The 26,206-nt window shown below is 40.5% G+C and overlaps 2 protein-coding genes across 2 annotated transcripts; one reads left to right on the top strand and one right to left on the bottom strand.

Annotated features, from left to right (window-relative positions):
* Positions 1-2,751: 2,751 nt before the first annotated feature.
* Positions 2,752-7,158, bottom strand: LOC125024106 (protein yippee-like 5). Its single transcript, XM_047611780.1, has 3 exons — positions 6,992-7,158; positions 4,976-5,149; positions 2,752-4,890 (listed from the first exon to the last, which is right to left on the bottom strand). Exons 2-3 carry the CDS (start codon positions 5,114-5,116, stop codon positions 4,666-4,668), a joined length of 366 nt encoding a protein of 121 aa, XP_047467736.1. The 5' UTR covers positions 5,117-5,149; positions 6,992-7,158; the 3' UTR covers positions 2,752-4,665.
* Positions 7,159-10,170: 3,012 nt separating this feature from the next.
* On the top strand, positions 10,171-26,081 carry plb1 (phospholipase B1). Its single transcript, XM_047610198.1, has 43 exons — positions 10,171-10,899; positions 11,572-11,615; positions 11,745-11,808; positions 11,970-12,033; positions 12,144-12,178; positions 13,750-13,822; positions 13,912-13,960; positions 14,454-14,519; positions 14,610-14,675; positions 14,766-14,821; positions 14,926-14,992; positions 15,074-15,181; positions 15,335-15,388; positions 15,660-15,722; positions 15,811-15,897; positions 15,987-16,047; positions 16,734-16,792; positions 17,107-17,180; positions 17,306-17,349; positions 17,760-17,868; positions 17,962-18,013; positions 18,128-18,208; positions 18,515-18,580; positions 18,666-18,766; positions 18,860-18,941; positions 19,627-19,731; positions 19,827-19,922; positions 20,014-20,085; positions 20,188-20,265; positions 20,347-20,407; positions 20,479-20,537; positions 20,738-20,805; positions 20,899-20,942; positions 21,072-21,171; positions 21,282-21,333; positions 21,472-21,552; positions 22,878-22,943; positions 23,047-23,141; positions 24,256-24,337; positions 24,417-24,521; positions 24,640-24,735; positions 24,863-24,937; positions 25,060-26,081. Exons 1-43 carry the CDS (start codon positions 10,839-10,841, stop codon positions 25,336-25,338), a joined length of 3,300 nt encoding a protein of 1,099 aa, XP_047466154.1. The 5' UTR covers positions 10,171-10,838; the 3' UTR covers positions 25,339-26,081.
* Positions 26,082-26,206: the final 125 nt, after the last annotated feature.

Below are 26,206 nucleotides of genomic sequence, written 5' to 3' on the forward strand. Positions count from 1 at the left end.
TGCCTATGTCCCTCTTGGGGGGGGGGGGGGGGGGGGGGGGGGGGGGCGGCTGATTGATGCGCCTGCAAAACTCAATTAGCACATGACAGCTGAGAAAGCTACTCCAAATTGTGCCAAAAAAGGAAAGAAATTGAAAAAGAAAAAAGAAAAAAAAATGGACTGGAGCGGTGCTTCAGTCGCACTTTGCAGCTGCTCTTGGTACCATTTTAAAGCACATTCATTCTGGGAGTAGAGGAGCAATGTGTGATCATCCGAACCAATCTGTCACTGTTTGCAACACTAAAGTTGACTGATGTTTTTTTTTTTTTTTTTAAATCCATGCAAATCTGAAGCTCCTGTAGTTTAAGTGTAAAGGGGCTGACTCAAGTCACTGTGATGCCACTGTGTTTTTAAAAAAAAAAAAAAAAAATTCTGTCATCAGCATGTCGTAGTTTACCGACCGTCAGTTTTTCAAAACCACGTACAACTCCTGAAGCAGCTACTGTTGAATCTCCACGTTGGTCTTAGCCCTGGTGGTGTTTTGTGTTGCTCATCTGACAATTATTTGCTGATGCTGGACCTCTTCAAAGTCACTGTCCTCAGGTAAACACAGTGGACACTGTTAAAAATCAGTCTGTTCTGAAATGTAGATGAAATGAATATCTAAATAAATACACTATATCAGCTCGTTGTTGTCTCCACTGGTTCTTTTTTCTTTTTTTTTTTTTAATAGTGCTTGATCTTGTGTTGAATGGCCCATCATTAAACTTGACAGTTTGTCATGTTACAGACATCACAAAGACATGCCTGAGATTTATTTAATTATATCACTCTGTATTTTGACTACAGTTTTATTTATTTTAATCATCATTCAGCTCGTGCAGAGCGTATCGTGTTTTTTTAATTTTTTTTTGCGCTGACATTTTTATTTGCCTCGGGCCGCCCTGTCTCGGGCGTCCTTTTTAATCTAGAACGTACCTACTGTAACAATCACTGCAGCGAGTGAGTCAACGGGACATATTACACAACACCAAGGCCGAGGTTCGCCTTGTCTGTTTTGCACACACAAACACAATTCGAGTCTGCCATAGACAACCAAAAAGGTCAGGAGCTTTGAAGGTGAAGAGCAGTCGCCATAGTAACTAATGTTGACTCCCCTGTCTCCCGGCAACGGGATGTGGAGTGATGTCAATGGAAAGCATGCTATTTTCTCCTGGTGACAGAATGATGTCACGCCTTTGTGTGTGTGTGTGTGTGTGTGTGTGTGTGTGTGAAGAGAGTGGTGGAAAGAGAGAAGTTTATTTCTATGTTCTATATCTCTGCTCTCTCCTGAGGGGTTATAGGGAGGAGGGGGGGGTGAGAAGGGGGAGGTGATGACATGCTGTCGAATGAAAGAAAGACAAAAGGAGAGGATAAACTAAAATAGCTGTCCGGGAATGATGAATCATGGGCCAATTAATAGTGCAATTATGCTCCCGCTTCTTTTTTTTTTTTTTTTTTAAACTTGTTTAGTTCATGTGAATACAACCTCAAATATGCTGTGACAGGTTTGGCAGCGTGCGGAAGGAAGACAGATGATGCACGCAGACTCCATCATGTCGTATGAGACATATTTAGAGCGTCACTTCACTAATGTGTCTTTCCCCCCCCCTCTCCTATTATTAGATTTGTTCCTAAAAGACCAACTTTTTTTTTTTTAATATGATACTGAGTGTGTGGGAGCCGGAGGTCACGGTCCCAGTTCCAGTCCATGAGCCCAGTGGAAGTGCCTCATCAATTGTTGAAATGTAGACGGTCACATTTAGTTTTGCCCCATGCCTGTCCACCTGCACACAGACTAATAGGATCAACAAGGAGGTGGGTGTAATTATCCTTATCTGGCCAGATGGCTTTTTAGTAAAGACAGCAGACAATCCTGGGGTTATACTGGGGCAAAGTCAACTGAATTATAAAGCAGCACATTTATCTCCACATTCCCTGGAGATGGAGATACCTGTTTCTTTTATTTATTTTTTTGTTTCCAGTCATGTCTGACTTTTAAATGACCCCAAATAGGATCATAAAACCTCCATCGTTTCTGTCCATAAATGGCCAAGATTCCTCAAAATTGAAAAAAGACGCGACTGCTGCGCATCTCACACTGGCTGTGGCCAGAACGGTCGATTGTATTGAAAAACCTTAATTAATATTTGTGCGAGCTAAGTTTAGCGCTCAGCCTCCAGAGGTGGCCGCAGCAAAGCGGACCCGGTGACACAGACCCTCGCAGACACGCCGACAAAGACGCCTTCCAACGGGATCGGGGCTATAAATAACTCGGCACTGCAACATTGGATTAGGAGTGAGTCGTCACTTCCTATTTATAAACCCAATGCAGTCAAACCTCTTCGCCGTGGGTGAGTCACAGCAAGTGCTGAATAGTAAGGATTAAAATGACACATAAGTTTTCAACTGGAGCATTTTTGCATCACATTGTCTCTTAGAATTAAGTATTTCCAGTAAAAGAAATGCCGTTACATCACAGATGTGTATTTTAAGACTGCAGTAAAGATCTGGACATCTTGCCAAGCAGGTAAATGTGGGAGGAAGGCTAGGGATTCAGCATCAGTCCTCAGAAAGAAAACATCTTCATCACGTCTCCCGGTACTCTGCTGCCACCTTGAGGTCTAAGGCTTTGGCTTCCGTCATCGTGGTCCATAAGAAACACAACAGTAAAACAATAATTGTAAATTCAAGTGTGCCTCAATTTGTCACGAACACCAAGACTGTGTCGAATTTAGAAATGAAAAAATAATTTTATTCAAGAGGAAGGTTTAGCACTTGGTAGTATCTACGGCCACATGCATTCAAACGCCTGTCGTCTCCCATGTTGTAGGGATAAAGAAATTTGTCTGTAGATTTCAAACACCGACAAAAGATTTGAAACCAGCAAGACTGCATCTTTATTTAGAAACCACTTCAGAGAAAATCTCGCCATAGCCATAGCGAGAATAGTTTGTTCTAGATGAACAAACTATTTCTTTTTTCCAATCTTGCAATCAAGAAAATGCTCAGTAAGATATCAATCAACAACATAATAACCATATATAACGCAAAGCAAATAAAAACAGTAAGCCTGTCAGTAAAATCTTATAGGTCGAGCAAAATGATAGTGATGTTGTGGCCACTGACCCTGGGACATGACTGCTGTCAGTGTTTAATTAATTAACCTTGTTTTGTTCAAACGACAAACTTGAACTGTCTTGCACGAACTCGTAAATGCGAGAAAAATATCAAAAGTGTCACTACTGAAGGCTCGACCGTTTTGGCATTCACACTCACAGTAAAGCTGTGCTCCGACCAAGTCCAAAATTAACCTCAAATGTCATGAAAATGACCATTTTACAATATAAAATAGAGGCCTCGTCAAAGGACCGGGGCTTGATTTTAACGATAAACGCGCCACTAAAGGTGGCTCGGCTTTGTGTTGTACGAAACAAGTCATCTTATGACTGAATAAGCATACGATTATAAAAAGAGTGGGCTAACACTATGAGTCAGCATCTGCAGTGAACTGTGTTTGAATGAACGTAGTAACCCAGGCTTGATATATTACATCAATATTTTTAGGTGCCCACTGTGTTTCACTCCTTCAGATGCTCATACTATTACCACTTCACGCATACTTTCGAATGACCCACCCTGTCCAAATCTTGGCCAGAGAAAGTCTCCGTCACGTCTCAGACTCACTCTGACGCATTTGGCTGAAAGGTACATGCACAAAAGTGACATGTTGCTCTTCACACGGCAAACACACACACACACACACACACACACACAGGCACAGAATCTATGGAAACAGATTGTTAAGAGCTGAATTAGACGGTTAAATGATTGTCTTTTCGTGGGATATCACATATTTCTATGATTCACTTGCGCCCCCTTGTGTTCACTTCGAGAGTGTCAGTCAAAATAAATGCGGCAGATTAAAAGGAAAGCTGCCACAACAATGACTACTAAAATATGACATCAATCTGTGCGGTCCTCAATGTATCACCTGGATGAAATGATTTGAAACGCTACTACATCCAATCACACTACAAGCTAAGAAAAGGTAACCGATACTGAATAAGTGACTGTGTTCAGTGCAAAGCAGTGACATGTACATCGAGACAACATTCACTACACATTAGCACGAATACCACAAAAACAATATACAGAGTGACATCTCGTCAGGCTCATTTGACAGTGCCATGTGGACGTCTACTTTATCTAGATGAACAAAACAACCATGTTTTTGAAGTGTAACTGACCTGTGTATTATCATGCATGTATTTACCATGAAAGTGTGGTGCATGCCTTGTGCAGTGATGATGAAAATTCTGTGTGCGTACTTGAACATTTAAGTGAAGGTACAACTCCCTAACAGTGCTCCCAGGTGTTTTGAGGGACTACCTTGTGTTACATAAATCAAGGAGAATTTGGGGGAAGCCTATTCAGCACGAACAGATCCAGCACACCAATCGTCTAATCAGCGGAGGTCTAAGGTCGTAAGTCAAGAGACGGGGAAGGGCTGTGGTGGGTGACGTCAAAACTTCACAAACCACGAAGTCTGCATGTGGTGGCGTGCAGCGCAGAGGCAAAGGGGCGAAGGAGAGAGAAAGGAGGGCACAGGAGTGAGCCTTCGCGGACCATTCGACATCAGGGGGCTCATGAGTTGTCAGAGGGGATGTGCTCTTCAAAGCCTTCGCTCTCCCTAACCAGGGCCCTCTCCAGGATGACGCGTCCCTCCTTGTAACGCTGACTGTCCTCAGTGGCAAACTCATAGATCCAGCCCAGCTTGCTGTTGCAGTTCTTGCAGCTGACGTCCCTCACCATGTGCCTCCCGGTAAGCATCACTCTGTCCTGCACCTCGCTATACTGGAGGTTCACCACCTGTGGGGTTGAGACATACCACTGAATATGAACATGTCACAGCTACATGTCAAAGCTCCGCTCTTTGTGGCTAATTTAAGAGCACCTTGTTGAAGAGGAAAGCTCTCCCTGTGGCCCCCGTGAATCGCGTGGAGATGAGCTCAGACCGATTAGTCAGGATGGTGTCGCAGTTGGCACAAGAAAAGAGGCGAGTTCCACCAATGTGGTCCAAGAAGATACGTCCCATCGTCTTATCTCTGGGAGGGTCTGAACTAAAGGACTGTGCATGAGAAGAAAAAAGGCCAAAGTTAAATACAAAGAGGACCTGACTACGAACCAGATGCAACATCTGATAATAGAATAGTCTATGGTTGGTTAACATGACAATGTACATCACAAGGTATAGTACATTTATTTAAACTGTATGCATGACTGGTTTTTAGGCAGTTCTGTTAATGAATGAGTAGAAGCCTCTCATACATTGCACCTCAAAATGTCAAAGGTCACCTGTCACACATACAGAACCAACAAGGAAATACGTGTCATGTGATTTTGGTTTCCTCTCCTCTCTCTTCTGCCCTTTTTTCTTTATCTTACTTATTAGTAGTAGTGACAATTAAATGCATCACAACTATTACATAATCACAACTGCTTCAGCTGACTTGTGCAGAATTGTCACAATAACGGAAATTTCACATTTCCATCTTTCCTTATTGTTTTTCACCATGTTGGGTGATTATAGTTTAAAGGCACCTGAGGAAAGAATTGCTCCTGCTCACTATTTATCTCAAGGCACTAAATAAAATAAGCATTTAAAGAAAACAAAGGCAATTAAACTGTATTTCAGGACAGTTTGTATTGCAATTAATAAGCTAAAATTACACAAGGCCTGTAGTGAGGCCTCTATTGAGGATAGTAATTGCATTTTAGAAATCATAAACAGAGAGAGCCTTTTTGAAACCAAAGCATGCACAATTTGCAAATGGGCACATGAACCTACAAACAATCTCCATCTTTGTCTTAACTACCTATCCAGAGTTCATACCCATAGTAATTCAGCAACTGAGCCAAACTCTGTGCCCCCGCTGTAAATGACCTTGTAAGTGTGTGTGTGGCTTTTTGTTAAACAGTCAGAAAGGATGAAGCCTTTCATGAGTCGAAGACTCCTCAACAATCTTAAGCAAATCGAGTACTTTCTAACACTTGGTGGAATTTATATAGATACCTATGCATTTTTGTGATTGTGTGAAAAGGTGGCCTTGATCTGTCTGCCAGGCTTCTAGGGTGATCAAATAAAAGCCTGCCATGTAACACGATAAACAACTTTTACATTGTGGCAATGATGAAGGTCAGCGTCGGTGTAGAGTGATTTTTGCATGTTTTTGTGCATCTTTCTTGCATTGTATGTGCTCATGTGCAGGTCTTAGGCTATAATTTGGTTTATATGTTTTTATTGATCATGCTACACTACACCGGTAGAGTAAATGCCAATGAGTAGAATTTGTCACTTTTAATGTCCAACCAATCAATGAAGAATCACTTATTGTCATTTTGTGCGGACATAAAAAACATTTTTGGAGGTAGATCCCAGCTTAAAAAGCGCAAAATATGAAAACATTAGAATAAGCACTATAAAAAAATAAAATAAAAATAAATAAAAACAGCAGTACAGATCATTTCCAATACAAAAAATACACGACAAGATATAACCACATTATAACATACTAACCCGGCACAAATCAAACAGTATTTGCTTAACTTTAGTTTTTTTTATCGATCCTTTCTCTTGCTATGCCCGCTCCTTGTCTCAGCATGTTCCAGCCTGTCATGAGTAATGTTGACTGTAGATGGCAGGTGGGATTGAATGGTGCTAAATGTCGCTCAAATGTGATATGATATAAATATCATGAATAATTAAAAGTGTTTTCCAAAATGATAAACAAATAATATATAAGCAGCTTTTGGGACGATGTAGCTGAGTGGTTGTGTATAAATCCAGTCGAGTCAAAGAAAGCTAACGAAGAGCTATCTGCTGCGCTAACAGCTAAGACAACAAGCTAGGATCAGGGGAACAACAACAAAACGCATGTTTGTTGTTTAACTCGAAACGACGGCGTCCTACCTCTTAAAATTCGCCTCGGCGGAACAAAATGCCTCGTTCGACGACGATGTCACTGAGTTTTAAACTATATTTCGAGAGAACATCAGCTGTTTGTGTCGTTGTCGTCGTGGCTTTGTTTTTCTTTTTCAGCTGTTCCGCTCCGAGCCACTGTCAACATCCGGGTATGACGTAGCTCGCCTCTGCCGCAGCGACCAATCAGTGACCAGTGAGCCGGCAGGTGTCAGTAGAGTAAAGTGACCAGATTTCTGAAATCCGGGGACATTTACAGAAGAATTAGTGGAAGAATTAGACGTTAACAAAATGAAATGAAGAAACGGGACGTCTGGTCATTGTAAAACATTGACACGTCTGAACATCTGCACTCACAGGTGCACAGTGTGTCCCTGACATCAGCCGAAGCATAGCATGTATCCTTTTTTTCACTTTCAGATTCAGAAGCAGAAAACTATATTTGTGGCCAATTTGAGACACACGCTATCTATCTATTAAGAATCACAAATAAAAATAAAACAACAAAATCAAATAAGATTAAAATAAAGTGAAAAAAAATCAGAATTAGCATATGAACAAATGTACAAGAAATAGATACAGAATAATATTATATACATATTATGTATATGTGTATAATATTATACACTACACAGGGAGTGGATTGTCCATGGTGAAAAGCACCTTTGTTCCTCACAGACTCAAACGTGTCCAACTCTTTGCCAATAACGTGTCCAGACTTTCAGATCAATTTGCCAATTGTACTGATGTCCTTCTTGCTGGTACTTCTCCTCCAACAAACCACAGCACAATACAACAGAAAATCTCCAGCAACTTGCTGGATACACTTAAAGACATGAGCTTCTTGAAGAAGTAGTGTCTTTCCTTCCCGCTGCTGTTGGGCTCCACAATGAACACTCATAATATGTGCAATATCATCCCCTATAAACCCCTCAAGGTTTAAATACCCTCATCATTTCACTACCGACTCTGTACTTTGTTCAGTCTTGTGCAGTATCCGTTATATATCCGTTTGCAATTCAATACTTTTTGTTGCCATTCAATACCTAAGTTCTGTTGTACAATACTTTTTGTTACAATCCAATTACTTTTTGTGCAATACTGTGCAATATATCTGTTTTGCAATACAACACTTTTGGTTTGTCATGCAATACTTTGTGTTACAACCCAATTACTTTCTGTTGCAATTCACTACTTTTTGTATATATGCCAATACTTGTATATTGTTTATTCTATTCTACTTTTTTATTCTTATTTTTTATCTTTTTACACAGTCCACTCATTATTCTTGTTACTTTTCTGTTGCAAACTGCAATTTCCCCACTGAGGGACAAATAAAGGTTTTTCTATTCTGTTCTATTCTTTTTCTTTTTTTTTCTTTTTTTATACTCAGGCCCTTCTTACACACAGCATCAATATTGTCCCTCCAGTCCAGTCTGCTGTTCGTGTGGACTCCCAGGTACTTGTAGCGGTCCACTACTTCCACCTCCAGCCCGTGGATGGTGATGGGCTCCACACTTATTTAAAGAAACAAAAAACACCAAAAATAGAACAAATGCCATAAACACTTGAAACATTTTAAACCGCCCATAGAGGGTATAAACATGGTTGCGTGAGTAATATTAATAAGTGAATGAAGTGCAGCTAGAGGTAAGTGTGAACAGAAGTTACAGGGGATTATATATTAACATGTTATTGCCGAGGTAGGAATGGATCATAAATAATATTAAATAACAGCAGAAGACAGGTGCATAAAAAAAACTGTACAATAGAGGAGAGTTGACTTGAATTAATTGCGTTAATCATGTTAATGTCACCTACAATCCACTTAGGAAGGTTCTGCTTTTGTGCAAGTTGGTTCACGACCATGGTTTACTGGGACTCCCAATGGAAATGAGCAAACAATAACATACCTGTGCTTCCCCACTGAGACAAGTCAAAATGTCTGTCGTGAAAAAGGTCTATCTGTCATTGCAGAACCATCACCAAGGCGTATTAATGATGGCAGCATTACAGTCTGGAGAGGTTTAGCTTTTTTGAATGTCTATTAACAACCATTACTTATTGGAACATTCAAGGGAATCAGGCACTCATTTATATGCCAGTGACTCCTCTGCTGACATAAGCCGAGATAAAAATATCTATTTTATATGGCATAAACATCACATGGCTGCATTCCAGTCAAGAAAGGTTCAGATTCTGTGTGTGCAGTTGGCTGGCCTACTAAGATGGAACCTAGCCAACATTAATGCACCTGTCCTTCCCCTACCTTGACGAGTCAAAATGTTGTGAAATAGATTTATTGGATTCTACGGTCTTCCTTTTATGAATGCTCATGAACTAGCATAACTGCTATAGGATTTTGAGCCCCCTTCGCCAGCAAGACAAGATATCCACTTCCAGACATGTGCCGACTTAAAAAACAAACCAGACACTGTGATAATGGACTAACAATAGTGATTATTAACATAACAGTCCCAAGTGACTCTCTAGTATGTGAGGAAATCGGACTAGCTTCCAATATCTTCAAATTCCCAAAGTCATTGTCCTCTGATTAGAATTGAACTTATTGTGTTATATTATACGTTTATGCAACATATCCGTGATGTCATATAAACATAAAGGTTTTCCTGCTTGATGAAAATCAGATAAGTCCTCAACATCAAGATATCTCACTGTTTTACTCTGCACTCATTCCAAGGGTCAGTTTATCTTTGGAGCCAATCTAAGCAGGAACTCATAAATTGTTAAGCAATCTAATCATATCTTGAAACATCTCCAAATGCAAACGTGTTAACTTTGTCTAAATTGCTGGTTGTTAAGATGCATAACTATGTGCATGCAAGAATAAAATAAATACATATCTAAGACCTGCACCAAAAGAAGTTACAGGGCAGAATATAAAACAAATAATATTCATTTTGTGCTTCAATATTTAAAGTAATCCCTGAAAGCTTTAGACTTAAGACTTCGTAAGGTTGTTTGAGCGTCTTCACAGCCAAATGAGTTTTTATTATGAATCGCGAGTGTATAAATTTCCCTGGAAATACACTCACTCTTATCTCTGTGTCCACAAACTCACGCTACTCCTGCTTCTGTTTATGTGAAACTTCCCTTTTAAGAGATAGAGAAACAGAAAAGCAAAGCATTTCATTTGGCATTTTCGTGATACATTGAACGGTCCTTCACTGCATCATGCTCTCTTGCTGCGTGAGTTCATCGTCTCACTTGATATATCAGAGTAATTGATCGCATTTTATTTTTCGTTTTTATTACCAGTGTATAAATTATCATCAGTATATGATGTGGCTTTGATGGGGGAACCGTGTGTCCTTCAGCTATTACAAGTATAAAGATTTATTGATGATTTGGTATCGTGTGATGTGAAATAATATCTTGCTGGCCTTCATAATTTGTCAGTTTGCCAGACAATATGATAGTCTTTTGATTCAAAGTATTTTATCTTGGTGACAAGATACCCACTGACAGCAGTAGAGATAGGGAGGGGGCCTAGAGTGACTAGTCACTGGTTAATTGCTATTCAGGTATATTGATAAGAGGGAGCTATAAAGGAGACAAAAAAGGGATTACTCTGATAAATGTTTCACATCTTTTTGTTTCACACAAGAACTTGTCCCTCTTCCTCCTCCACTTCTTTCCTGTTCTAATACATTGCCCTCTGGGGAGTCTCTGCCTTCTCCACACCCTCCACAGGTACAGTGTACTTTTACAGTCTGGGAAAACTGACCGTCATTCTTTCTCTGAGGCTGAGGGGGGAAACAAGGAGAGAATCACACAAATCCCCCAGTGTGGAAGGCTCTGAATATCCTGCCACATCATGACCAGATCTGCGCTCCTGATTCTGGCGGTCCTTGTTGGATCCTACGCTACAATTACAGGTAAATACAGGACTGTCTAGTGGTATATAATTGGTTTGGCAAATTTATTTTGCTAAACCGCTCAGGGATTTTCGGTGCAAGGCAGCCGTGTGATGAGATCAGGGAGATTTGATTGAATAGTGAGCCTGTTCTGTTTTGTTGACTTGTTCGCTTTGCTTCCTGATGCATGCCTTACCTAATTTAGCAGTTAATCGGCCATTTGCCAAAACATGGATGAAAGCGGGATACGTTTTATCTGTGCGTCTGCAACAAGGCCTACACTTTCACTTGCGTTATATGATGTCTGTTGTTTGCTGATGTTCACAGTAGGTTAAGTTTATAGTGTAACTGTTGAGTTAGTTAGTTATAAACATTCAAGGACTTTTTGTCTTGAATACAAAAGTAGTAAACCACAAAGAAAGCATAACTGACACAAGAAGTGGTTAATAATTCTATACGAATAAGCATCGGCCTCTAAGGCGACGTAAATGATTACACAAAAGTAGCTTAGAAAATTTGAAAATGTCCTGGCATTATTTAACAGCAAAACTTGATGTGTTTAGATCTTTACTACATTGTTTTAAATGGGGGAAAAAGACAAATGGCATGGGGTAATTCTTACTTTAAATTGAATTTGCATTTTATTCAAACCTCATAGAAATGTCTTATTCTGTTGTCTTGTGTTGCATGTAGAAGCAGCTGGAGAAAATAAACTTTCAGCAGAAAGATCTGAGCAGGTACTGTATGTCAGTGATAACACATGGGTGTTCATTTAAAATACATGCATTACTATGTCTCTACGTACAATATTTTATTTATTTTTTATACCACATTTCATATATTTTGTGTCTTTTTATGTTAAACAGGCTGACAGGTACATGCCGATGCTCTGCTCACCAATACCTCCTCCCTTGTCTCCATCCACTTCAGGTAATGCAGTCATAATCAAGCACATTGATGTGTTACTAGAATAAGATATCACTTTGTTTAGGTATAAGGAAACCATTTTTATTATTATTATTTTTCTTTACTCACTTGACACACTCGAGAGTGAGTATAAAATTGCCCGATGTGTATTTCCTTGTCCTCAGTTCATGCTCTCCGACCTGCTGATATTTCATCTGTTTACACACTGGGAGTGCCCGCTTCACAGAGGTAGAAGGCAAAAAGAAAAAAATACATCTTTCAGTAACAGAATATGTTGTTTGCAGAAGCTAAATAGGAAATTTATTCACATATGGCACTCTGTCTGTTTTCATTATCAGGGATGAAGCATCCAGAGTTGTCAGAAGACTAACGGGTAAGTCTAAACTCTCACTTACCGATAATCTCATCCATTTTAAATGATTACAAATGTAGATTGCTCGTATTGTTTTTTTTTTTAATGCACTATTTAATGTTGCCCAGAAATTTGGCATTTGGCTTTTAACTGTTGTTCTATTCTTGCTAATAACTGTTTCATTCAAAGATATGTAATAACAGATAATTATTTTCAAAACATCTTTATTTTCTATAATATATATTTTTATTTCGATTTTCTAAGTTGATAACTTAACATTGGTCTAAATAAATAGTCTCAACTCAATAGTGCGTGAGTTTTCAACTGAAATTTCTGCCTTAACGCAACATCATGTGTATTCAGTTAATTCTGACTTAAATAAGTTGTTGTACTAAAAAAAAAGAAAGAAAGAAATAAAAACAAGAAAGAAAGAAAATCGTATTGCTTGCACTAAAGTAATTGAGTTGCCCTAACTAGAAGAGTCTTGTGGCATGCACTCGATACTAGCTAAGTTGAAAAAACTTTTTTGAAAATTGTTTTTTAAAGACTTTATGAAGATAAAGATTTTTACGTTAAGGAGAGATCTGAAGCTAAAAACAAACGCTTTGAACGCCATTTTGGTCTCTTGTGATTAGGGATGGACATCGATAATTGGTTCCTTTAAAGAACCGGTTCCAACTTGTTCAGTTCATCTACATCATTAGCCTTCATGCTCATCGATTCCGCTTATCGATACTTTTTGTGCTGAACCTTTACATCCCAGTCCAGAAGGTGGCGATAATGCACCTAAAAGTTGTTTTCCAACCGCAATAAAACGAAAGAAGAAGAAGCTTAGTTTGAAGCGTTGATGACAAGGCTGATGGTGGGGAGACTGAAATGATCAAAAGTGTGGCTTCACTTTTCCAGAAGTGACTGTAAGAGCGCAACGTGCAACTTATACAGCACCGTCATTTTAACACCGCGAACAAGCTGAAGCATTTGTTGACGACGCACGGAATTAAATACCCAGAGTGTTTAACAATCTCCGGCCAAAGAGTACCGCTATGGCGAAGTCTCATGAGAGCAGTGCTAGGGAGGATCCAGTGGCTAATTTCCCGTCTGATTTCTCACACAAGCTCGTATCTCTTGTTTAGTAACTCAATAAAACTGCTGTTGTTTACACAAAACCACGAACCCATACTTTTTGTAGACCAAAAATTCACAGGAGGAATTGACAGGGAATCGATAAAGAATCGGATCGATGATGGCGTCAGTAAAATCTTATTGATGTCGATCCTACTTGTGATGTAATTCAAAGTGTTCCCAGTAAACAGTGAGTCCAGTCTAGGGTTCGAGACCGTGTTCCGAGCACGCTCTGTGGAAAAGCCACTAGAACAATAAACGTATAATTTCATATCGAGTTTATGTGCGAGGATAAGATAGTGGATCATAAACACAGGCTGTCGACCTCCTGAGTACATTTTAAAACTGACAACATAAATGAAAGCTCTCACCAGATGTCCCCTTTCACAACCTCAAAGGTCTCATAATGTGTTGTAAGTAGGTAGACTCGTATCAAAGCCTCTGCAATTCTGTCTGTGTTGTTTGAACAGAGCTGCTGTCCATGTTTAATCCTGAAGTGATAAACTCAGACCAACAAGTAGACCGAGATTCACTGCAGACAAGGTAACACACACACACACACATGCACGGTCGCATATATAAACATTGTATGAGAAGATGCACGATTCCTCATACTACGCCTTGTGTTGCAGGAGCCTAACAAAGGAAGCTGAGGAGCTGTCTCTCTCTCTGTCACATCAGGTACAAATAAACCCCTCGTTAGCATTTTTTTTTAACATGTTTTATATGTTTTAAACGCACTAATTTGACTCCCAGCAGGATATCGACACAACAGAAATGAGCAAGTTCCACTACATTTAACAAAACAATCGACACGCTAAGTCTATATAATCCTCTCTGTCAGCTTCAGAATTCACAGACAGTTATAAAACCGTGGTAGGCTGATACACGGCGGTGATGTAACTCTTGGCAAACATCTCAACAATCACATGACACATCTTCCAGGATACTCCCAGAGTTAATTTTATCTTAATTGTGAAACACCTGTGTGCTTTTGTTCACTGGAAACTGTATCAGGGAGGCTTGTTGTTATTTCTGCACGCTCAGAAATCCCCCACCCTCTTCTTTCTATGTTCTACTGTGTTTTCTGTGCTCTCTCTTCTCTGTGTCTGTTTTGGAATATGTAGATTATCTTTTGAAAAACAAGTAATCTGGCTACTGTATGTCGCTGCAGGTGACAGACTGGAAGCTGGTGCTGCTCTTCATCCCTGCAGATTTCACGTGTGCCTGCTCACCACATGTAAGATTCCCTCAGTTTGCATGATTCACGTATATTTTAAGCTGCGGGTTGTTTTTCGGAAGGAGAGGAAACAGTGTCTCTGTGCTTCAGGCCGCTGCAGATGTCAAAGCCGCACTGCAGGAAGTGGAAGCGTCTCTGCAGATATTGCAGAAACGGGTATGGGGCTTTTGTTGAACACCATTTTTGACCATAAACAGATAGAAAAGTAAAAAACAAGGAAATAATACGTTGAGTGTTGTCTTACAGCTGCATCGCACTTTAGTTCATGTTGTGGTCTGGAGCGGAGATTCTCAGCAGGATGCGTGAGTGTCTTAAACTAATAAAGAGGCACAAACAATGCATTTTGTTTTGTTTATTTATAATTACAAGACTTGTTAGAGTTATGTGCTTGGTTTATATTCCACAGGAGCTGTGAGTGTAAGGAATTCATAAACCAAGGACTGTACAAAGCATATTTCCTGAAAGCACTTCAGGTACTTGTAAATACACACCTCCGCAAACCTGAGCCACATTTGACTGCTTGTTTTGTAACTCTCTGCTTGGCTTGTTCTCAGGACTCCCTAAGTCAGGTCTTGCATGAACCGAAGTGGCGCAGCGGAGGTGTAGAATTCACCGTTGTGCTGCAGTCCACCCCAGCCATCCTTGATCCCAGCTCAGATTCTGTAAGTGGAGAAAAGCAATTCCCAATTGTTACAATACATACTGTTCCTATCGAGTGCAAGTTAATCAGCCTGCTTTCTGAGAGCAATACATCAAAGTCTAATAAAGGTTAATGTGTAACTTGGATCTATTTTTGCTATATTGTTGCTTTGAAGGTTGACGCATTGTCTGACCTTAACCGACTAGCTGTTCAGCTATGGACAAACCTGGTAAGTTCTCATCGATCAAAGCCTGTCATTCTATGTTTTCGCATGAGCCAGAAAAGACTCCCAATGATCCAACAAAGCAAAAGTCAGATGGAGCAATGATTACAGCGGTAGGAGATTAGATAAGAGATGTAAAGATTAACCACGTGAGATCTACAAGATCTTTTTCTCTAACATTGTTCACTCTGTCCTGGTGCACATGTACAAATTACGCAAGCACTGTGTTATTGGCCACACCTGACCCCAACTTCTATCACAACCTTTTCCCCTACAGCTGCAGCCATCAACAGAGCAGTCCAAAGTCAATGGCGCCATCACGATTCCTTGCCCTACCAAGGTGAAATTAAGATTGTTGTTGATTTCCAGCCCATGCAGCCGACTTTCAGCCTGTTCAGTATTGCTCAACTTGACTTTTCACCTTTCAGGAGCACCCTTTCCTGCGGACACAGATAAATTCCCCCGCTGAAAGGGAGGAGGAATCTCATAGCAAAGCCTCTGCACTAGCAGATTCTGTAAGGGTCTTTCTTTGACATATTTTAAAATAGATTGAAGAGCAACTGACTGTGTAATACATTTTATTGAAGCACGCTTTATGTTTTAGTTGATGGGCACGGAGATACCATGCCTGGACCGTACTCCATCTCCTGTCGTACCCACCTCAGGTAAAGAAAAGAAAGAATGAAAGAAATTCACCAAGTCTTAGAACATAGGTCTTCAACAGGGGGCCCACAAAACGTTTGGTTGATTAAACACACACACACACACACACACACACACACACACACACATATATATTAATTTTCCCCCACATATTTAAATGTCTTTAAATACACATTAACATGAATCCAGCATATTTTATAAATGGAGGCAGAAGTCGTTATCTTTCAGTCAGCACTGCACTCATTCAGCGATACAGGAGCCGTCTCAACAGCACACACTGGACCTGTCAATCTAAGCCTCCTGTATACAGTAGGCCCCGCCCCTATCGCTGCTGAGCCAATCATGAGGCCGCATATTACACACTGACTCTGTCAGCTTCCACGCTATTGGCCGAGAGCCTATTCAATCACCGGGGGAAATCCCAGTGATTATATTAGCAGAAGAGAAGCATTGCGACCTGCTCTCCCATCAACCAACTACTGTGTATTATTTGAATAGCTTAATATCGAATGTTAAATGGCAATAATAATGTATTTATAAATAGTACTTGGCCAAGTTTCATGTAGAACACATTTGGTAGGGGTCCATCAGTTTGGGGGGGGGGGGCTGAAAAACGTTAGAAAATTTGGGGAAATATAGTTCATTTAAATAAAGCTCACACACCCATGTTGTTCTTTATCCTTCGTAGTTCATAAGGTCAGACCTGGAGACATCAAGGTGGTGGCAGCTGTAGGCGACTCTCTGACAGTGAGTGTTTTCTTTCTCATACTTTTGCTAAAGGCTGTACCTTTTCCAATTAGCATGCATGTAGCTTGTCACTAGGTATTTAAAATATGTAAAGAACAGGATGACATAATGTAAAAAAATAAAAAATATTTTTTGTGTGGTTAAATATAACAGCTAATCCAGAGCTCCTCCTTAAACTCCAACTATACCGGAGCGTTTTGTACTGTTTGCTAAGAAAGCCGCACTACCAGTTCTCTACATATCGGTTTAATTAATGTTCCCTCCATTTCCACTGGTTCTGGTTTTACTGTCTCACATGGGATGTTTCCCTGCAGGCAGCCAATGGCGTGGGTGCAAAGGTGGACAACCTTCTTCTAGTGATGAATCAGTACAGAGGACTGTCGTGGAGGTGAGACAAGCTGAAGCACACGTTTAGTTTCAAATGTTTCACTGTTTGAGAAAACACTTCCACAGTTCATTTTCTGGAGTGGGCCTCATTTAAATCTAACCGAAAGCTGTTTCTGCCACTTTCAGCATTGGCGGTGATCAAAACATAACCACCGTGACCACTCTACCAAGTATGTCTGCCTCTATTTTTATTTAAATGATATAAATATTAACAATAAATACCTGCTTTGAGTGTATTGTGTTCACAGTTCATCAGTATTGGTCAGTTATAGTTACATGCCAGGTAGCAACCTAGTCAACCTAGAGTTCACTGTCTGCAAATACATAAATAATTGATTGATGCTGCTAATTCTTAATCTTCAAAAAATATTGCAAATGTGAGGTAATGCAAAGAGATTTCGCTATCAGTTGAATAAAATATTAAATAATTTGACATGACAAGAACCAAACTCTAAACTGTAACTCTAGATCCACTTAGCAGCAGTTTCCAAAGCTTTTAACCGAATACTACCAAACAATAAAACAAAAAATACAATAAAAATGCTCTGATTAAAATTATTAAATCTGTGATTGTTTGCAGACATCCTGAAGGAATTTAACCCCAATGTAACCGGATTCTCCACGGGAGTCGGTGACCAGAACTCACCTAAAGCTTTTCTCAATCAGGCTGTTGCAGGAGCAAAGAGCGGGTCAGTCACACATTTCGACTTTTTATTCGCCTTTAAAGAGACAAAAAATTGGAACTAACCCTCTCAAATCATCGCTCTTTTTCCCTCTTCCAGGGATATGCCGCAACAGGTGCGCATCCTTGTGGACAAAATGAAAGCAGACCCGGTAAGGCGGCGACGTGCCACCGTATTTTATTATTTAGTCATGAGCTCGTGTGAACCGTCTCTGGCTTTTTACGTGTATAGTTGAGAAAATAACACCCCATCTCATCTGTTTCAGAGAATCGATTTTCAGAACGACTGGAAAGTGATCACCCTGTTCATTGGCGGCAATGACATGTGTGACTTCTGCACAAACACCGTGAGCAATCTCTTTTTGCTTTTGATTTTTACAGTAACATAATATATATTGTGCTAGAACTATGCTTTATTTATTTCCATTTGTACCGGCCAACAATTATGTTAGAGGACAAAATGCAGTAGTATTTTAATTTTGATCAGTGGACAGTTTTTTAATTTCATTTATAATTTATTTCTGATGCAGAAAATCACCATAATAACGTTTAACTAGTGATAATCATTGTTATATAAATGGTACCGGACGTCAAGAGATTTCACGAGATTGAAAGTGTGAATTGAAATATTTATTTTTTTTATTATTCCCCAGTTGTTTTTCTCACCCAGAAATGTGGTCGGTCGTATCCGTCAAGCTCTGGACATACTCCACAAAGAGGTACATTTTTCATCTTCATCTGCACAACCACACAACATCACTGTGCAGATTTCGGACGTCCTACAGACTGTTTGGTATCTTCCAGGTTCCTCGGGCTATTGTCAATCTGGTTGAGCTGTTAAACATCGTACCGCTGCGTGATCTGCACAACGATAAAACCCTGAAGTGTCCCACCTGGTTTGTGAGGTCAGTGGGGTTTGTAGATGGACATTATGAGCAAAAAAAAAAAAAAAAAAAAGATTTACCACTGTTCAACCGTTTTTGATGTGTGTGTTTCAGTTTGATTTGCCCCTGCGTACTGAAGCCCACTGAGGGATCGTCTGAACTCGGCAAGGTCGAAACCTTCAACAGGGGTTATCAGGTAAAGCAAAGAAAACATAACTGTTACTTGACATTAAAGAAGTAAAAAACAAAAATGTGTAGGCACAAAATTCTGTCATATTATCTCATTCCTTTTTTGTGAGACATTTTTCAAAGATGATAACAGAAATTTTTAATACCCCAGCTTCATCTGCATTGATAAAAAAGTGACATAACCACAAACTGCTGCATATCCACCCATAGATGCTTTTACTTTTAAAATTATCAAAGGAAAATGTGGACTTTTTTCTTGCTTTTTACTTTTTCCAACACAAATGATAAGTCTGACTTACACTGACCAGCCACAACATTAAAACCACTGACAGGTGAAGTAAACACCATTGATCGTCTTGTGATAATACAATGCTCTGTTGGGAAACTTTTGGAGGTGGCGTTCATGTGGACGTTACTTAGACATGTACCACTCACTTAGACTAGATCAGACACCCCCACCCCATAGCAATGATACTCAGAAACTCTTCAGGAACAACTCAAAAAAGCGTGAAAAGCAGCACAAGGCGTTGACCTGGCCTCTAAATTCTCTATCCGTGTATATCTATACACTAGACAAAAAGGAAGTCACTGAAAGATGAACCCAAACTTGACAGTTTAAAGGTTGAAGAGTGCAATATGACTGTCATGCAGTGTGACAACTCAAAATAACTGTACCTTGCTTTTCCATCCAGCGTGCCATGAGACAACTTATCGACTCGGGAATTTATGACACGCACGACAACTTCACCGTGGTGCTGCAGCCTTTCTTCCGAGAGGTTTTCCTTCCCAGGTTGGAGGTAGGTGAAAAGCAGCAGATGATCCAAAACATTCAACGCGTACAGCAGCGTGTTCACTTTTAATTTTGCGCCTCCTCTGTCTTCTTTGTGAAAAGGATGGCCGGCCTGACCGCTCGTACTTTTCACCCGACTGTTTCCATCTCAGCCAGAAGGCTCACACTCTCATGGCCCGTGCTCTCTGGAACAACATGGTAGGGTTCGCTTTACAAGAAGACGATTCACATCTGTATTTTGATACGTCTGGTTCTTATTGCGCTCATAATGACTTGTCCATACTTTCAGTTAGAGCCGGTCGGAGACAAGACTTTTACACAAGACTTCACAATGGGCATTGATTTGAAGTGTCCGACTATGGTAACAATTTATTAAAACTTCCTTAAAAATGTACATAATAAGTTTTTGTTTTTAACACTTTCGTTTACTGATGTTTCTTAATGATTTTTTTTTCTTTACTAGGCCAACCCATTCTTTAGGACTGCTGTCAATAGCGACTACACCTTTCCAGGCCCTCCACCCAGTCCTCCACCAATTACAGTAAGTTTTATGCACAACATATCTTCAGAATGACAAGTAATTATTAGTGGATCATAATGAGAAACCTTTGCCGATCTGTAGAACTGGGGCAGCGACTTTACCTGTGCTAACACGGCTCCGTCCAGCTCCATCCCCACTTCAGGTAAGCAAAAGACAATTCAGTGATTATCTGAAGTGAAGGATTAAATCTAAAATGTGTGGAACTTTGATTAGTTCACAGGCTACGGCCGGCAGACATCAAGGTGGTGGCCGCCCTAGGAGACTCTATTACGGTACGTTTTGAGCCAGAAACATGCCACGTTGTTCTTTATCTCTTGTTGAGCTCTTCTTTAATATTGGTCAATGCAACATGGATTAGTAATAATGGCCCTTTAGTCGATCTGGGCTTAGAGGTGTAAATTTAAAGAGGGGAAAACCTGAGGGAGACGGAGGTGTGATTGGAAATAAACTAATGGTCTTTTTCTGCATCTAGGCTAGCTTTGGTGCTAAGGCAACGAATCTGATACAGCTACCAACTGAGTACAGAGGGGTGTCATGGAGGTGAGGGGCCACACACACAATTGTAGTATACAGTAGGATAAAATAAGCATGTTATTTATTTGTGGCCTTTTTTTTCTTTTCTTTATTCACCAGCATCGGAGGCGATGAAACACTCGAGACTGTCACAACTTTGCCCAGTAAGTCTTTCTGTTGCAGTGTAATGCACAACAGCACCACTAGATGTCAGAGTTGGTCTGCGACAAAGCTACTGTTATGTCTTAAATGCAGTAAAGCTTTATTTATTTATTTATTTTGTTTTACACCAGATATCCTTAGGAAGTTTAATCCCAACATCAAAGGAATGTCAAAAGGGGAAGGGAAAAGTCAGACTGGCTTCAACGTGGCTGTATCGGGGGCTAAAGTAGCGTGAGTACTAACATATATCCGTATGGGTTCATGTTTGAATGTTCATGTGTCGCTGTGTTGCGAGTATCAGTGCGCACTGATGAAAATGTATTTTGTGTCTTTATATACAGAGGAATCCCAGAGCAGGTGCACCACCTGATTGAAACCATGAAAAATGACACCGTGAGTTTCTTTTAGGACATTCAGACTTGTTGCGACAAATTATGCGATTTCTATAGTGACAAGCATGAAAAAGATGATAATTTTTGCTCCATCTGTTTGTCTCTCTGGATTCTTTTGTTATTGGTTCATTGGAAATAGACGGTGGATTTTCAGAATGACTGGAAACTTGTGACCCTCTTCATTGGAGGCAATGACCTGTGTCAGTACTGCAACGACCGGGTGAGTTCATGATGATGATGATGATGATGATGATCAGAGCATTCTCAAATGCACTCCCCCTCAAGAAAAGGGATCTAACTCTGTAGTTGTCGTGGAAAAAATTCAAACAAGTGAGGGCTGTTGAGAAGCTAGTAATGATTCAGACTCAGTGATCACTTTTGTTGGTTTATTTGCAAATATTCTGCACAGAAGGAGACACACACACAGAGTAAAACCGTGAGAGTATGTCACACCGAATGTTTTATAGTCCACTCCCATGTCTGGTACATGTATGAACATTTTCACCAAATATGGTGAAAATGTTCTTTCCACTTCTTGAATCTTACTTCTGCATAGAAAGGAAGTGAGAAGGTCAAGAGGAAGTTTTAATGAAGTCAAACGCGACAACTTAACGTCTTCAGTCTGGACGTTTGCACATAGAAAATGTAACGTAATGTCGCACTTATCATGGACTTTTGGTGAACTTCCGCTGAGCTTATTTTGACTTGTTATGATCTCATGTCGGCTAAAAGGTCACAAATGACAGTGTATATGGGAGAAGTAAAAATAAAAATGTAATTTTCCATCACGTAGTACGGTGGTTAAGCATCCCTTGGTGCTGTGCGATGCCCTGTGTAGTGCTGTCTCATGATATCGCTCTCCGAATGGGACTAAGTACTGGAGCAGAATAATCAAGCTTTGTGAGCGGCCCTCCCCTGATTGTTTTATTGTGTCAGAGCGAGATGAGAGCAGACATGGTTTCTTTTCAATGAGCACATTCTGTCGCTTCACCCCTCCAACGCGGATCGCCCCACCCGCCCTCCTCTATCTCGTCCTCTGTCTGCATTAAACAAGCACACGCAGGAGCACAGTGACGGGCCTTGTTCTCTAAGAGGCATAAACAACACCGGAGTCAACCCAGACTCTCTTCATCCTATCTCGTTCACTCCTTCTCTCCTAGCTCTTTTTTTTCCCCTTTCTTATCTTGTCTCCCCTTTATTCTCCTCTCTCCATTACTATCCGCACACCCCACTGGCAGGGTAGTCTCTCTTTTAACGTTTGCGCTTTGAAGCAGAATATCAGAGCGCAGCATCAATTTAAGATGAGCTCTGAGACTGGTGGTAGTGGCAGCTCGGGGTTAGCTGTTGCTGGTGTGCATCTAACATGTTGCGTGGCTCTCTCGGCCGTCGTGTGCTTGCACCCAGACCTGGCCACTTCCTCTCAAATGTGCTTTAATTACGCTGCTTTTCTCTGACCACAACATTGCAACAGTTTGTGAGCTTTTACACGTGCATGTGCGTAAGTCAGTATACAGCCTTGAACACTGTGTGTCTCCAAAACTACAGGCCGCTTTGTCACCGAAGAACTACAGCTATCATATGATGAGAAGCTTGGACATCCTGTATAAAGAGGTAAGGTGGTATGATCTACCATAAAAAAACATTGCCTTATCATTCCTTCAAAAGGTCTATGTGAATTTTAAAGTTTGAGATCACGTTTTTCTGGTCTTCTTAGGTTCCCCGGACAATTGTCAACGTCCTGGGCATCTTGGAAATTGAAGGCCTTCGCAGGATCAAGAGGGACAGTCTTGGGTGCACTGTGCTCCAAGAGTAAGCTCACCGATCCACACCGTGCCAAATCAATTCTTCATGAACCAAGACCACTGAATCCGTGGCAGATTGCTCTGTTGAGCCAAAAGCTCTTGATATTGATTCAATGCAGACTGAAGCCGGCATGAAAATACACCATTTAGCCACAGCCAAAACATTATGACCCAATATTGTGCCTCTAAAACAGTCATCAGAGAATGGACACAGGCCTTCTGAGGGTGTCCTGTGGTGTCTGGTAACAGGATGTTGTTAGTGGACGGCGTTGTTGCCAAAGTTACCTTGAAAAAGTAATCCGATTACCGATTACTCCTTTAAAAAGTAACTTGAATTACTTAACTGAATACTTGATTTTAAAAGTGAAATCTAAATCATGCTGAAAACATGACTTGTCACATATGTGATGTCACGCCCCAAGAAAAAAAAAAGCAAAAGTATATCTTTTTACTCAGGAAAGTGGGAAAAATAGTAACGCACAGTAACTTGGATAAGAAACTTTAATCTAATAACTGGTTTGGAAATAGTAATGTGCTAGATTACTCGTTAATGGGAAAAAAGTGTACGTTACTAAGTAACACTTACTGGCATCACCTGTTGATCAGGTTTGTTTCAGTTCATCCCACAGATACTTAATTAGTTTGTGTTCTTTACATTTGTTTTTTTTATAGTTGTTCCTAAACCATTTGTGAATGGGCCTGTGTCAGGCTGCATCCTGCTGGGGATGGCAGCTGCCATCAAGAAGTTTCATTGCTATGGGGTGGGGGGTGCCTGGTCTGGTCTAGGTGGGCGGTGGTTGTATGATGGTTATCTTTTGGGGGCTTTTTTGGCCTTTAATGGATAGAGAAAGTAGAGATAGACAGGAAACTGTAGCCTTTACACATGGGGTCGGTGCTCAACCCACTGAGCTAAACACCACCCCAGGTGTGATGGTTTTAATGTTGTGGTGTATATCTGTGTATGTAACAACTCGCTGCTTAATGAAATAACACATCCTCCCTGATTCAATCGGAAATGAAAATATTTACCCATTTGAAATCGGTCGTGTTGCGAGCGATGATAAATGAACATGCGTGTGAGCGTTTCACTTTCTAAAATTAGCTGTTTACTTCCAATACAGGAACGTGTGCCCATGCTTCCTGTTACCAGGAGAGGATTCCCCAGAGCTGTCTGAAATAAAACGCATCAATCGGGAGCTACAGGTTAGCGGGCGGGAACAGCGACAGAAGAATGTGTGTCGATGGCATTAGCTGTGATTTAATCTGCGTTATCTCTCATCAGATTGAGACTGAGGAGCTGGTGTACGGAGGCCGCTACGACGGCAGAGAGGACTTTGCTGTGGTCCTCCAGCCTTTTTTTAAAAACACAGTTGTTCCTTTGAACCTTGTAAGTTCCTTGCACACTCCACATACACATAGTATTTAAGCTTTAGGATGGTGTTACGTCCGTCTCCTCAGAGGACGTTAAACCCACAAACAGCGACGTTATATTCATTCTCCTGCAGGATGCCAAGCCTGACACCACCTACTTCTCTGAGGACTGTTTCCACTTCAGTGAGCGGGGACATGCTGACATGGCTACAGCCCTGTGGAACAACATGGTGGGTCTGGCAAAGCAAACAGTAGAGGGCTAACTGAATTTGACAGGGGAGGGGATTTTGGATGGAAGTCTAAATTACCACGTGACGCTGCAATTAGGTCAAAGATGTATTTCTGTTTTATCTCTAGCTGGAGCCAGTGGGTGAAAAACAGACGTACAACAACTTCACAAATTCCAGGAATAACATCAAGTGCCCCACTGAGGTAAGAAAGCCGCCACACAAGCACTTCCCGCATGCCACTGCTGGCCTTATTATGTGCAGCTGATGACAATTTGGCAGTGGAAGTGGGACTCCGTTTAAAGACTTCTCATGTGTGTGTTCCAGGAGCATCCTTACATCTTCACAAAGGTGAACAGCAACCCAGCAACAGCAACCACAACCACGGCGCCCACGACACACACCACAGAGGCCACGACACACACCACACTGCTGCCTGTCACCCCAGATTGCTCAGGTCATGTGGAAGTATGGCTCACAGCCGTGCTGGCTGTTGTTGGTCTCGTGGTAGGCCTGTTTGTCTCTTGGCTCTTCATGTACTGCAGAGGCAAGAGTAAGAGAAAGAACAAGGTGAAGATGCCTAAACAGGACGGCACAATGTTTTAAAGTGCCACTTGATGTATCTTTGCTGTCGATTATTGGAAGGAAAATAGAAGAACAACACGTACCGCAGAGCAATCACGCCATTTAAAGATGAAAGCACATTGTCAGTGGTGATAACACGGCCATCTTTCATAATAAGACATGACAAGCTATTTTTCATGACTAAACAAGTTCATCATTGCTGGACAAATTAACATTTCAAGATGCACAAAGGGAAAACAATAAATAAATGAGGTGTCCTGTATTCAAACCTTGTCCAGGTGAATGCTCTGATGATTATTGTACTACGCAATAAATTATTGAATGCTCATGATTTCGTATGTCATCACTGTTGTATTAAGCAGTATTGCATGTTCCAGGGTTGTAGCTGGCCTAACAACTAACTTAATGAACCGATAAAATCACCAGCCAGTTCGAATCAAACTGCAGGTTTCCTCTGCAAAAACATAGGCTGCACATTAACTTATTGCTGCTCTGTATATTTTATTTGACTCCAATTAATTTTTATTTAAATGCAGTGCTTTTGACCTTTTTAGATACCCCAGCACTAGCCTTAAAACTTGAATGCTCTTAATTACTCTGGATCTTACAACAGTGTATTTATGTAAATATTGTCATTTTGCACAATCATGCAAACAAGAGTCAATGTAATTAGGCATCAATTTCCTCTATCTTGTCTTTTATTTGTTATTGTTTTTTTTTTTTCTATGTGAAAGTGTAATTAGGAATAAATAATTTGAATATCATGCAATGTAGTGTGACTGCTCAATTCTGACATGGCGTGATGTGTGTGTTTGTTCGTCCTAACCTAATTAATTAATTATTACCACCTGTTATATCGTCTTCTGATAAAACATACAACGGGTCATTT

Source organism: Mugil cephalus, chromosome 17, assembly GCF_022458985.1.
Source record: "Mugil cephalus isolate CIBA_MC_2020 chromosome 17, CIBA_Mcephalus_1.1, whole genome shotgun sequence".
NCBI lineage: Eukaryota > Metazoa > Chordata > Actinopteri > Mugiliformes > Mugilidae > Mugil > Mugil cephalus.